The following is a 14,635-nucleotide window of genomic DNA, read 5'->3' as shown; positions in this document are numbered from 1 at the left end:
TGCTGGTTCTTTAATACGTACCAAATGCAAGCGCAACTAAATGTGTTCAAATGTGGAAAGAAAAGCTTAATCTTTTCAGCACCGGAAAAGCTGGAGATCCTTAGTCAGGTTTAAGATCAAACCAGTTACATTTTTTAGCACTCTGCCCATGGCTGTATGGTAACCCTTGTCACTATCAAATCTACTATATCAGCAGTCGAAATCCACAAATATTTTTTTTCCCTCTTTCTTTCAACACATCCAGAAATCAAGCATATTGAATTCCAAGTCCCTCCGAAGCAACCTTCCAAAACCACTTACTGATGATCCTTTTTTCATCCAATTCGAAACTACTAATCGTTTTGCCCATCTTTTTTGGCCTAGTAAATTTTTTTTTTTTTTGGATTTCAACCCTAAACCTGCCGAATGCCACTTCTTAAGAGTGGATGTATGAATCAACCGAGTTAAGCTCTGGATTCAACTGGTAGTATCCTTTGGTGTCAATAAAATTGCTGTTGATCTTGGAAACATTGTATGTGTAGACATAAAGAACATTGGCAGTAATATTATCAATGGATACTACAAAATCAGTCTATGTTTATCCGATTACATGCTTTTTCTTATAGTCTTGTGTTCAAATATGCTACCGGACGAGATTGGTGAGATAAGGTACAGAGACACGTTTGTAGATGCCACCAGATTTTTCACAAAAAAGGAGAAAGAAAATTGGAAGATGAACCTTGTCATGAGTTATATCGAAGTGGACAGTACTCGATCACTAGAAATCCGAAAGGAGATAAAACCAAATCGGGTCTTCTCTCTAAGATGCAGGCTTGCACAACAACAGCAATATTTGGAAAACCAGGATGGTTGGGAATATAAGAGATAATTAATGGTAGATGATGAATAAAGGAATTGCCGGCATATGCTGCAGTTCATTGTAGATGGACAGAGCATGGTGATCAACAGCTAAGCAATGGTGGAGAATTGCCAAATCATGTTTGCCTTCTTATGACAGCTTTTGGGTCAAGTGAACAATCAAACTCGGAAGGAATATTTTCACATCTATGAGGTCAAGTCGATGGGACTACAGTGTCCATCCTGCTTATTGTCCTTACTCTGTGCCTTACTCCTTATTGGTGCTGGGAAGGATTCAATAGAAATTTTATATTGATGTTGGAATTTTTTTTTTTTTTAATTTGGGAAGGGGATATTTGAACTCTACTCTTTAAGAAAATGATCATTCATTAATTACTGAATTAAACGCTGAAATTCATAATTTTTTTTATACATGAAATTTGTAAGGGATTGTAATCTGATTATTAAAACTAAAAGTTCAATGTTCTACCAATGAATGACACAGTTATTATTAATTACTTGTGTTACTTAGCCTCTTCATGCACTATATTTTCTTCTTGCATAATTGTCTGAATGATCATTTAGTGGAAAATTTCATTCTCAAAAAAGAAAAGAATTTTAATGGGCAATTTTCCTTGCATACCAATCCCAATTAACAAATTTTCCGGTAATTTTAAGCCTATCAACAACATTCCAATCAATCATTTTCCTGGAAAGGCATGGACGGCCCTGAAGAAATAGGAAAAAGTTTTGTGATGTGTTGAATGGAAAAGTTCTCTATGTTGGTGATGGGTAGAAAGTATGTTCCATCCTTTCCCTATTAATTAGTGGAGATAGAAAATTTTTGGTATTTCTGTGTCCTTAACTTTCTCCAAATTAAAGAACCAATCAACCTTTTCTTTGAACAAAGAGGTTCCCAAAGGGTGCTTCGAATAATTGGTTGTTAGGATAAACCAGATCAGCTGAATCAAATTTTGGTTGCTGAAGCTCTAGCATGTAAGGAATTGGTGAAGAAAGGGAGTTCAATATGGTGATTTTTTAGGCAGATTAATTCTCATACGATATACTGGAAGCTTAGAGCTGTGGCCTGTGCTTCGGGATATCTCTCAGCTACTTAAAGCTATATATAGCAGAGAAAAAGTTTAGTTTGGTTAGAAGAAAAACCAAAAAGGCGGCTGATTCGGTAACTACTCAATCTAAGGAGGGGATATATGCCCAAAGAGCTGGCTTAGACAGCCATGCACTATCCTCCCTAGTTCATGCACTAAGCAGAAATGGGCTTCCTGCACCACCATAAATAATAGATTGTATAATAATTCCCATGGCTAAAAGAGGTTCTTATCTGATCTCTTATTTCTTTCAGGATGATAATGACATTTAATATTTATGCTTTGATTATTTATTATTATTATTTAACTATTCATAAATAATAAATATTCATTATTATATTTAACCATCACATCAATAACATTTTGATTGTCATATTATCAATATTCACATATGATTTTAAAACAAATAATCATCTATCCAACTATTCATATCATCAATTTTTTTTTTTTTGTTTGTTGCAAAGGAGGACTAGTGCCCTTACAATGGGGAAGGGAAACGGCAGGATCGAACCCACGCGTACGTAACTTCTAACCTGTCTCTTAACCACTAGGTTAAAAGGAGAAAGTCATTCATATCATCATTTATAAAATATAAAAAGGAAATTTAAATTACACATATAACTTCTACTTTTTTCTATTTTTTCTCTCTTCTTACCTTCTTCTCTCTTGTTTCTTTCATTTTCATACATCTTATTGATTTAAGAGTCGGAATGCTATCTGCAGCATCTTGTCACGTTCGTCTCTCTTAAAGGTCTAAAACGTTCTCTAATTCAGTTTTCAGTAAATTTCTTAGTTTATAATTATATCAACACTCATAATTTTTTGAATTTCTGTCGATCTTAGAGTATTAAGAAAAGATTTGTAATATTACTCTGAGCATGTACCTTGAATAAACCATCAAAGTTTTGTGTCCATTTTTCCATGGGAAAAGTAGTCTAAGTTTGCCAAAATATAAATTATACTAAGCAAGCTAGTAGGAGTATCTTAATTTATTAAAAAAAGAAAAGAAAAAAAAATGATTGTTGTAGGACCATCAATATTTTATAGCTAGTTGCAAGCTTTACAAAGTCATTTTCCTTTAATTTTTATATAATTTTTTAACTTGACCAAGACCCTAACCTCACTGACTTATAGCTAGCCACTGCCGATCTGTTTTCCCCTTTCTTGGTAGTCCTTGCTTCAGACAACCTTAACTGTACTGATCTTCCTCCTTCAGCAGCAACGTAGCCGATCAATGACCCATATTTCTTTTAACCTGTTAGTCAAGTTCGACCACAAGCAACATTTTACAGCTCTCTCATATTTAAAGAGGTATTATTATTCGGCAATTTTTTTGTTTACAATATAGAATGATTGAAATATACTAATTAATTTTTATTTTACATATATTTAAAAATTTTTGCATTTATTTTGCGAAGGATGTAATATTTAGAGGTTAACTCTTAAAAATAATTGGATGAATTTTTTTTTTATTTGTATTTGAGACGTAAGTATTTGAATACTTGGAATTGAATATAAGAGTACAACATTCTACAAATTATTAATTCTCTTAATTAGCTAGCATTTTACTTCCTTTTCAATTATTAGTGTTTCAAGGTTATATTTGCTATTTTGCATTAATTTTATTGGATTTTTTTAAATAAATAAAAAAAAAAAAGAGTAGCATGGAGGATTGAAATATGCTAATTGTAAAGAAATATACATCAATTTTGAATTGATGTCCTAATATTAAAAGTCTATAGAATTTGCAGGTTCAAGAATTTGATCTTTTAGAAAAAAGGAGAGGAGAGGTATGTCAACATTTTCTGAAACAGTAATTGAAATTTGGAATGAATGGGAGATCCGAGCACTGCTTTTACTCAGCCTATTATTACAAGTAATACTCATTGCATTAGGATATCTACGAAAACGTTCAACAAGAATATGGATCAGGTTTTTTGTTTGGTCGGCATACATGTCAGCAGACTTGGTAGCAACTGTTGCATTAGGCATTCTTGCCAGGAACATAGGAGGTAATCCTGGAAACAAGAATTCGAATCCAAGCGACTCGCTCCAGTTGTTTTGGACGCCATTCCTCATCCTGCACCTTGGGGGCCCTGACACCATTACCGCTTACTCTTTAGAAGATAATGAGTTGTGGCCAAGGCATTTTCTTGGCCTTTTAGTTCAGACGGGAATTGCATTTTATGTGTTCGTGAAATCTTGGGGTGACACTCGTCTTAAATTAATTGCCATTCCAGTGTTCATTGCAGGAGTTATCAAGTATGGAGAAAGGACTTGGGTGCTGAGGACATCGAGCACTAAATGTATTAGGAATCGCTTGCTCTCAGATCCTGATCCCGGACCTGATTATGCTGAAGTTATGAGAAAGAAAAAATTAGATGCCAACTTCAAACTGTCACCACGGAAGGTGTTACCTCAAAGATATTCTGGATCTCTAGATGATTATCTCTCTCAAGCTTACTACCTATTCAATAGGCTTAAATATTTATTTGCAGACCTTATCCTTGGCTATTATGAGCGACAAGATTGCCACTCCATGATTAGCAGCAAGTCATCAGAAGAAGCCTTTGAATTGGTAGAAGGTGAGCTTGGACTTTTGTATGATGTGCTCTACACCAAAGCAACAATAGTCTATTCACGATATGGGTTCTTGCTCCGGTGTAGCAGCTTTTTCTCTTCTGTTTTTGCAATGATTAGCTTTGCAATTTTCATTGAACATCCATACTCACAGGTTGACATTTCAGTAACATACTTACTGCTAGTTGGAGCTATTGCACTCGAGGTTTATGCTTTCGTCTTACTTATTCTCTCTGACTGGACAAAGTTATGGCTAGTGCCTTATTTAAAACAAGTGAGAATTGGTAAGAGGTGGTCAAGAACCATGTTCAAGTACAACTTGATCAAATTTTGCCTCAGAAAACAGGCCACCATGTGGATCAGATTTCAGAAGATACTTGGCATTGAGGAAGTAGTGGAGAAGCATCTAAATGTAGATTGCCAGGATGTAGATCCTGAACTACAAAGGCTCATCTTCCAGCAGCTAAAAGAGAGAAGTGAGAATATCAATAGTCTCTTTGATGTCAACTTATGCAAAAAACTATTGAGTTACAGAGGTGATTGTGTGCTTGATAAAATGAATTGCCTTGAGCTTCTTAAATGGAGCACAATCGAGGTAGAATTTGACCATAGCCTTCTTCTTTGGCACATTGCTACTCAACTCTGTTACTATGAGGATGTTAAGAGACTTAAAGGAACCAATTATCTGGAAAGTCTCAGTAAATACTCCAATATCAGCCAATGCTTATCAGATTACATGCTTTATCTTCTTGTCATGTATCCAAATATGCTTCCCAAAGGGATTGGTGAGATAAGATATCGAGATACATGTTCTGAGGCCACCAGATTTTTCCAACAAAGGAGAAGGAAAATTGGAACCAAGATAGATGAAGCTTGCCATGAGTTGTATGAAATGGACACTGACTTATTAGATGATGTTAAAGGAGATGCAACCAAATCGGTTCTCTTCTATGGATGCAGGCTTGCAAAGCAATTGCAATACTTGGAATCTCAGGAGGATTGGGGATGTGCAAAAAAATGGGATATGATCAATAAAGTGTGGGTGGAATTACTGGCATATGCTGCAGTTCATTGTGGATGGAGAGAGCATGGTCAACAGCTAAGGAGAGGTGGGGAGTTGCTGACACATGTTTGCCTTCTTATGGCACATCTTGGCTTAAGTGAACAGTATCAAATTGAGAAGGAATACTTCCAAATCCGTGAAGACAGATGGCTGGTGCAGTGCCCACATGCCTGTGATCCTTGCTTGTTGCCTTTACTTCTTCTGTGCCTTGCTCCCTACTGGTGCTGGAATGGAATCGAGAAAATGTTTTCCCCAAAGACTCCACCCCTGACTGATAAATTACCGGACTTGGAATCATTGGATTTCTCATAGTGAACTTTAATCTTTTTGTGATGAATCAGCAATTTGCATGCTGGTAGCAAGCTAGATATTGTTGGAATTTCAGCAGATCTCTACTGGAAAAACTTATTTTTAATTTGCTTTTTTAAGCATCAGAAATCTTTCTTCCTTAATCTATAATTGCCTTTTCCAAGAATAAGTTCTAAGGAAAGGTAAACTATGAGATTATGAAGTCAGCTTACAACTGCTTACCATGGAACTCTGGTAGCAATCAATTTCTTCCCCCGCTTTATTTCTTCTTAGAATGAGAAGATTTTCTTTGAATGAAAGTTTGCTTCATGCTTTTTTTTTTAATCTATACAATATATCTGAGTGAATTTGTCATCTACTTATTAAAGTATAAATTTGTACCTTAGCTCTTCACTTCACATCAAAAAGCTGCAAACTTTTTTTTCCTTTTAGATAAGAATTTCAATAAAATAAAAAAATGGCAATTGATTATGCCACTTCATATATGGCAAAGCTTGTCATGCCCTAAACTTGATTAAATTCAATATTAATATTGTTTTACTATGATAAAAGTAGTGAAAGAAACAAGAAGCTGAACAACATATAACCCAGGAAACAAATATTAGATTCTGTAATCACTTTTTATCAGAAAATGTGGCTTTACGAATTTAAAGTTTAATTTAGTTAGTTCATACAGACAACCTAGAGAGATGGCATTTAACTCATCTAAGATTCAAATCTTAAGATCCTTTCCCTAGTAGGATGCAACCTTTATATACAACAAAAAATGTTGATCTACTTTGTATAAAATGAAAGGCACATATTTCTAAGTTTACAAAGCATTATTATTCTTCAAATTATAAGTGAGGAGAACCAAACAAATTTGATGAAATAATACTCAGCAGCCAAATTCTAGAACAGAACCTTTTGCTTCCATGAACATTGATTTATATCAGAACTCTCTGAAGTCTTTTTGGATAACATCAAATTCCTGAATCCAAATTTCTTTTAGCTTAAATAAATGACAACATCAACAATCAGAACAGAGCAAATCAGGAATCCGCATCATTATCCTCGATCCATGACTATCAAACCAGAAAATTTCAGAAATCCACACTATTAATCTTAAAAAATTTTATTTATAGCACAAAGATTCGGATAAACCCCAATTTAGGATGTTAATTTCTCTGTACATTTATGATAATATCTGTACATTGATGAAAATTTCTGTTCATTTCTCTGTCTCACTCAAGGTAGTACGGCTGTCTTAACTTTTTATTCATACTGAATGGAGCATTTCTTGTGCAACTGTTAAACCTGAGAAAGGTTATCGAGAGGAAAGCCTTCACCAACCAAAATCTAAGACAAAAACTAGGATAAAAGACAATGAAAGTGATAGGGATTAAAAGTTTGACAAAAACCAAAAAAATATGTTTGGTATTTAAGATGTTCACATGAATTGTGATACAAAAATTTTCATGTCTGTAATATGAAGTTTAATTTCAAGATAATATGAAAATTTGCTGAAATAGTACCTTTCCTTTTAATGGGTAGAACTAAGGGTTTCCTGGTAATGGACAAAAATCTCTCTCAAATCAAATTGGGAAACTGAATGCCTCTAGGCCATGTTAGAAAAGGAAGAAGGTCGGGAAGACTCATAATTCTTGGGTGTTAAATGCTAAATGGTTTAGTACATAACATATATAGCAAAATCTTGGTATTACTCAATTCTCTAAATAGGCAAGAAAAATGCAGCAAAAAAAGAAAATAAAATATAACCAGACTTGAAACATTTTCACCTGTATTATCTCCTCGCCTCCATCAAGCATTTGATTTCCTCATTTGACCGAAACGAGACTATTCACGTGTACAAGAGTTGCGAAAGACTTTGGAACCCCACAAATTTGAAGATCCTTGAGTTCTTTTGTTTCTAAGATTGTAAGACACCACCTGTCCGTTGGAGCCTTCCATGAGAATCTCATCATTTTTCCAAAATATTAAAAGGCATTTCCAGTACTATTGTAAGAGGTCCAATTGTCAATACATAGCTTTGTCCAAGATTCCCTCACTCCATATTCCTTCATCACACATATCTCAAACGATTTTCCATTCTGCCTTCCGGATACATTACTAGAGCAACGCATCGATTCCACACCAAAGGACTCCTACACATTGAATAACCATACATGGATAGGAAACTTGGAATTGGTATTAGTATTACTTGGAATTCCTCGTTTCCCTTATCGTCCATAGCATATACCAATGAGATGCTCCATTAAAGTATGTCTCAAAACATGGTGAATACCAGACATGGGCAGGGACCTTAACATTGATTTCTTTCCAAGAACCAGTTCCCAAAGAGTACTAGGAAAGCTGAGGTAAGTTAAGCCATTCCCAATATGAAACTATCCTAGTAACTTTTGCAGTGATGACTTTTAGCATCATAACCAAATCCCAAGGCACAGGTTTACGCGATCAAATTTGGGATTCACGGATAACAAGGGACAGAACACTCAGGGAGCACCTTTGACTCCCTAGTTGCAGTGTCACATAGAACTATATCATGTCTGTAATTTGATGGGCTAATAATGCCATCACAATGACCCAAAAGCTGTTTAGGGTGTTTACCCTTTGGGAGGTGATGCTTACAAGAGAGACGCTACCCTTTTGGTCTCTCTTGTTTTTAATCCATGTCAAAAAACTTCACAAATTGTTGTAATAGGTACGATAGAATCAAATTTTATGTCAAATTTATGAAATCCATTCTCTTTTCGGATATAAAATGGTAAACGGAATGTTTATTAATCATCTAAATTTAGATAAATTTTTTATTTTAATCACTAAATTTTGTAAAATTACGATTTATCTTTCAATATTTACAATATTATTTTTTTAATATTTTATCATTAATTTCTAACAATATACAAAGTAACAATGTTATTTCAAATGTCACTTGATATTAACAGTGACATTATTTAATATGAACATAATATTATTAACATAATATTATAAATTTAAAAAATTAAAATTTGAAAATTAAAAATAAAGATAAATTAGTTGCATACAAGTGATTAATATATACTATATTTACTATTAGATATACTAAATCATCTAATTTGTTTTGTTTTTTTTTTTTTTCAACTCAAATACTTAAGTATTTTTATTTGTTTGTAAATACTTTATCTCTTTAAGAAGTTTGTAGCTTAAAAATATGGTGTAATCCACATTAAATAAAAAAATCATTTATATGTAATTTAAAAAATATTACTTGTGTTATTTATATAATTAAGTTAAGTATCGGAGAAAATCAAGTTATTTGGGTTTGCTAAAAAGATTTCTAATAGGCCAAATAATTTTAAAAGTCAAAAAAATATTAATAAAATATTATTTTTTATTTTGAATAAGTATGTTTAAACAGAAAAACATAATTATCTAAATAAATATGATTGAATAAAAAAACATGATTATACAAATTATCATAACTTTTTTAATAAAAATTTTTAAACTGTTGGTTTATTATAAATAGATCTTTCTATCTAATTAGTTTTATTTTTTCTGATTTGAGAGTTCAATCCAGCTATAAATTCCTCCCTCCGGGAAAAAAAAAGAGCAAAAAACAAAATTCATGGAGGATTTCTCAAGTTTCAATGATTTACCAACAGATTTGATGTTGGAAATCCTTTTAAACCTGCCAGTGAAATCTTTGTTGCGATTCAAGTCGGTTTGCAAATCATGGTGCGCTCTCATTAATAGTAACAAGCTCGTAACCATGCACTTGGACCGCAGCCGCCGCAACAATAAGGAAAGCATCCTTATCAAGCGCTTCAACAGCAAATCATCACAATCAAAAGCTTCCCTCTCAATGATCTCTTATAACGATTCTTCTTATAGTAGTGTTGATGTATATCTAGGACGCCTCGGCAATTCCTCGGTGTATGATTTAGAACTTGCAGCCCACTGTGATGGTATTATCTTTTACTCCTACTATATCCAAGGTTATAGCGTCCTATGTAATTTGGCTACCAGGGAGACTGTTCTTGTACCGGATGCTACTTCCGGTAACGATTCATCATTTTTATTTTCTGTTGGATTTGGCTATGATCTCAAAAATCATCAGTATAAAGCTGTCAGGATTACCAAGTCTCGAAGAGACAATGATTGGAGAACTCATATGGCCAGGATGTCATACAATGTGGAAGTCTACAGTTTGGGATCTTATTCTTGGAGACAAGTAAATAATGGTAATTCCAATAGCATGAATTCCAGACAAATTAGTGCTCCTCATGGAAGTTTTTACTTCAATGGAGCAATCCATTGGAAAGGTATTCCTGAAAGACTTGATAGTAATGATATTGTCATCATCTTGTTCAACTTGAGTGATGAAGAGTAATACTATTCCCAGATGATGCCAAGCCTTTCATGCATTTTCTGGTGTGGGATGGAGGCTTTGCTGTAAGTCATTAAATTCATAGTAACCATTCATTATTGTTAGATATATTTGCTACGAAGGAATATGGTGTGAAGGAGTCTTGGACCAAGGTTTTTGCTATTCAAATTGGACATTTTATATTTGTAAGGCGTTTGAAAATTTGGAAAAATAATGAGATTGTCTTCGAAATTATGGACGACAAACATAGGACTAATTTTCAATTGATGACCTACAATCTTAAAAGGCAAGAATTTAAGAATCTTCAAATTCTTGAACCTCTATTTTTTAAAGCTTATGTCTACATGGAAAGCCTTGTGCCAATCAAATCGAGAAGGGAATCAACTGCTTAAAGAAGGATATACACTAAACAAGTGATGAAGATGGTTAAGATCTGTTTTTGTTTTGTTTCTTGGTTTGTTTTAATTAGTAAGTTAAGCCACTCCCAATATGAAACTATCCTAATAACTTTGCAGTGATGACTTTTAGCATCATAACCAAATCCCAAGGCACAGGTTTGCGGAATCAAATTTGGGATTCAGGGATAACAAGGGAGAGAAGACTCAGGGAGCACCTTTGAGGCCCTAGTTGCAGGGTCTCATAGAACTATATCATCTCTGTAATTTGATAGTCTAATAATGCCATCACAATGACCCAAAAGCTGTTTAGGATATTTACCCTTTGGGAGATGATACTTACAAGAGATACGCTATCCCTTTGGTATCTTTTGTTTTTAATCCATGTCAAAAAACTTCACAAATAATTTTTATAGGTACGATAGGGTCAAATTTTATGTCAAATTTATGGAATCCATTATCTTTTAGGATATAAATAAAAAAGCGGTAAACAAAATGTTTATTAGTCATCTAATTTTAGATAAAATTTTTTATTTTAATCACTAAATTTTATAAAGTTAAATTTAACATTCAATATTTATGGAGCCATATTTTTTTTTATCATTCTATCATTAATCTCTAATAATATACTAGTGTGACATTGCTGTTTCAAACGTCACATGATAATACACCGACATTAGTTAACATGTCACATAATATTATTAATGTGATATTATAAATTTAAAAAAGTAAATTTTTAAAATTAAAAATAGAGATAAATTAGCTGTATATAAGTGGCTAATTTATACTACATTTATTATTAGTTATACTAAATCATCTAATTTGTTATGTTATTTTTTTTAACAACTCAAATACTTAGGTATTATTACTTGTATGTAAATCATTCTATCTTTTTAAAAAGTTTGTAGTTTAAAATATGGTGTATTTTATATTGAATAAAAAGATCATTTGTACGTAATTTAAAAGAGATTATTTGTGTTATTTAGTGTATTTTATATTGAATAAAAAGATCATTTGTACGTAATTTAAAAGAGATTATTTGTGTTATTTATATAATTAATCTAAGTATTGAAGTAAGCCAAATCATTTGGGCTTGCAATGAGGTTTTCTAATAGGTCAAATAATTTTAAAAGTAAAAAAGTTAAGCACTTGGACTTATTTAATTAAATAGATTTATTTTTTTATTTAAATCTTTTACTTTTTTAAATTTTGATATATTAATAAAATATTAATTTTATTCTAAATAAACATTTTTAATAAAAAAAAAAAAACATGACTGTCTTGAATAAACATGTTTGAATGAAAAAATATGACTATGTGATTAAGTTTGTTTAAATGAAAAAAGCATGACTATATAAAATATCATAATTTTTTAAATAAAAATTTTGTATCTGTTCATTTATTATAAATAAATATTTTTGCCTCACTAATTTTACTTTTGATTTGAGAGTTTTAAAATTTTATTGTATTTTATATGCATAATTACCTTTAAGATAATATTTTTCATACCCTAAACCTTATATATAGGGTGGCGGTACATTAAACCTTCAATCCAGCTATAAACTCACCTCCCCCCTCCTCCGGCGAGAAAAAAAGCAAAAAACAATATTCATGGGAGACTTCTCTAGTTCCAATGATTTACCAAAAGATTTAATGATGGAAATCCTTTTAAACTTGCCAGTGAAATCTTTGTTGCGAATCAAATCGGTTTGCAAATCATGGTACGCTCTCATTAACAGTAACAAGTTCATAACCATGCACTTGGATCGCAGCCGCCGCAACAATAAGGAAAGCATCCTTATCAAGCGCTTTAACAGCGAATCATCACAATCAAAAGCTTCCCTCTCAATGATCTCTCATAACGATTCTTCTTGTAGTGGTGTTGATGTATATCTAGGAATCCTTGGCAATTCCTCGGTGTATGATTTAGAACTTTCAGCCAACTGTGATGGCATTATCTTTTACTCCAACTATAGTCAAGGTTATAGCGTTCTATGTAATTTGGCTACCAAGGAGACAATTCTTTTACCAGATACTAGTTCCGGTAACGATTCATCATATTTATATTCTGTTGCATTTGGCTATGATCTCAAAAATCATCGGTACAAAGCCGTAAGGATTACCAAGTCTCGAAGAGACAATGATCGGAGAACTTCTATGGTCAGGATGTCATACAATGTGGAAGTCTACACTTTGGGATCTTATTCTTGGAGACAAGTAAATAATGGTAAGTTGAATAGCTTGAATTCCAGACAAATTAGTGCTCCTCATGGAAGTTTTTACTTCAACGGAGCAATCCATTGGAAAGGTTTTCCTGAAAGACCTGATAGTAATGATATTGTCATCATCGTGTTCAACTTGAGTGATGAAGAGTTCGATATAATACCACTCCCAGATGATGTCAAGCCTTTCATGCATTTTCTGGTATGGGATAGGAGCTTTGCTGTAAGTCATGTAACTCATAGAAACCATTCGTTATTAGATATATTTGCTATGAAGGAATATGGTGTGAAGGAGTCTTGGACCAAGGTATTTGCTATTGAAATTGGACATTTTATATTTGTGAGGCCTTTAGCAATTTGGAAAAATAATGAGATTGTCTTCGAAATTATGGACGACAAAGATAGGATTAATTTTCAATTGGTGACCTACAATCTTAAAAGGCAAGAATTTAAGAAGCTTCAAATTCTTGGACCTCTACTTTTTAAAGCTTATGTCTACATGGAAAGCCTTGTGCCAATCAAATCGGGAGGGGAATCAATTGCTTGAAGAAGGATATACACCAAACAAGTGATGAAGATGGTTAAGATCTGTTTTTGTTTTTTTCTTGATTTGTTTTAATGAGTAGTATGAGATAGCGGAAGAGATTGTTGATGCTTGGATTTAAACTCTAGACTTGCTAAATTTTATTGCATGAATCAATTAAACCTATTTGTGCCTGCAAAATAGGGTCTTGGGATCCTCTTGAGTTTCTTATACTTCATTTATTTCTGTCTCCAGTTTTTGTTAGAATTATTAATGATAGAGTAAAGGAGTTTGATTCTTTTTTTTTCATTGTAATTTGTAAGTGATATCTAAATCAAATTGCTTAATGCCGGTTCTTTAATACATACCAAATGCAAGCGCAAATAAATGTGTTCAAATGTGGAAAGAAAAGCTGAATCTTTCAGCACCGGAAAAGCTGGAGATCCTTAGTCAGGCTTGAAATCAAATCAGTTACATTTTTTAGCACTCTGCTATTGTCCGCCCTAATCAACCTTCCAATACCACCTACCGATGATCTTTTTTCATCCAATTCGAAACTACTAGTCGTTTTGCCCATCTTTTTTGACATAGTAGTTTTTTTTTTTTTTTTTTGTGTGTGTACAAATGAGGTTACAACTTGGAGATAGGAGATTGTATTGGGGTTTGAATCCAAACCTACAAGATGCCACCTCTTAAGAGTAGTTGCATGAATCAACTGAGTTAAGTTCTGGATTTAAGTAGTAGTATCCTTTGGTGTCAATAAAGTTGCTGCTGATCTTGGAATTACTAATTACATTGAATGTGAAGATATAAAGAACATTGGCAGTAATATTATCAATGGATACAGCAAAATCAATCTATGTTTATCCGATTACATGCTTTTTCTTCTAGTCTTGTGTCCGAAAATGCTACCGGAAGAGATTGGTGAGATGAGGTACAGAGATACATGTGTAGATGCCACCAGATTTTTCACACAGAGGAGACAGAAAATTGGAAGATGAACCTCGTCATGGGGTATATCGAAGTGGACAGTACTCGATTGCTAGAAAATGTGAAAGGAGACAAAGTCAAATCGGATCTTCTCTATGGATGCAGGCATGCGCAACAACTGCAATCTTGGTAAAGCAGGATGGTTGGGAATATAAGAGATAATTAATGGTAGATGATGAATAAAGGAATTACCGGCATATGCTGCAGTTCATTGTGGATTAAAAGAGCATGGTGATCAACA

General features: G+C 33.2%; 1 protein-coding gene and 1 pseudogene across 1 annotated transcript; one reads left to right on the top strand and one right to left on the bottom strand.

Annotated features, from left to right (window-relative positions):
* The first annotated feature begins 3,080 nt into the window (after positions 1–3,080).
* On the top strand, positions 3,081–6,017 carry LOC149511855 (uncharacterized). The gene is made up of 2 exons (XM_089753707.1): positions 3,081–3,257; positions 3,698–6,017. The coding sequence occupies exon 2, from the start codon at positions 3,739–3,741 to the stop codon at positions 5,899–5,901; it is 2,163 nt and encodes a 720-aa protein (XP_089609833.1). The 5' UTR covers positions 3,081–3,257; positions 3,698–3,738; the 3' UTR covers positions 5,902–6,017.
* A 912-nt stretch (positions 6,018–6,929) lies between these two features.
* LOC149511854 (F-box/kelch-repeat protein At3g06240-like) lies at positions 6,930–8,319 on the bottom strand (annotated as a pseudogene).
* Positions 8,320–14,635: the final 6,316 nt, after the last annotated feature.

Source organism: Durio zibethinus, chromosome 24 (genome assembly GCF_047325235.1).
Source record: "Durio zibethinus cultivar Kanyao isolate XHJ-2024 chromosome 24, ASM4732523v1, whole genome shotgun sequence".
Taxonomy (NCBI): domain Eukaryota; kingdom Viridiplantae; phylum Streptophyta; class Magnoliopsida; order Malvales; family Malvaceae; genus Durio; species Durio zibethinus.
Note: the sequence above shows the minus strand (reverse complement) of the source record. Positions and strands in the feature narration are given on the sequence as shown.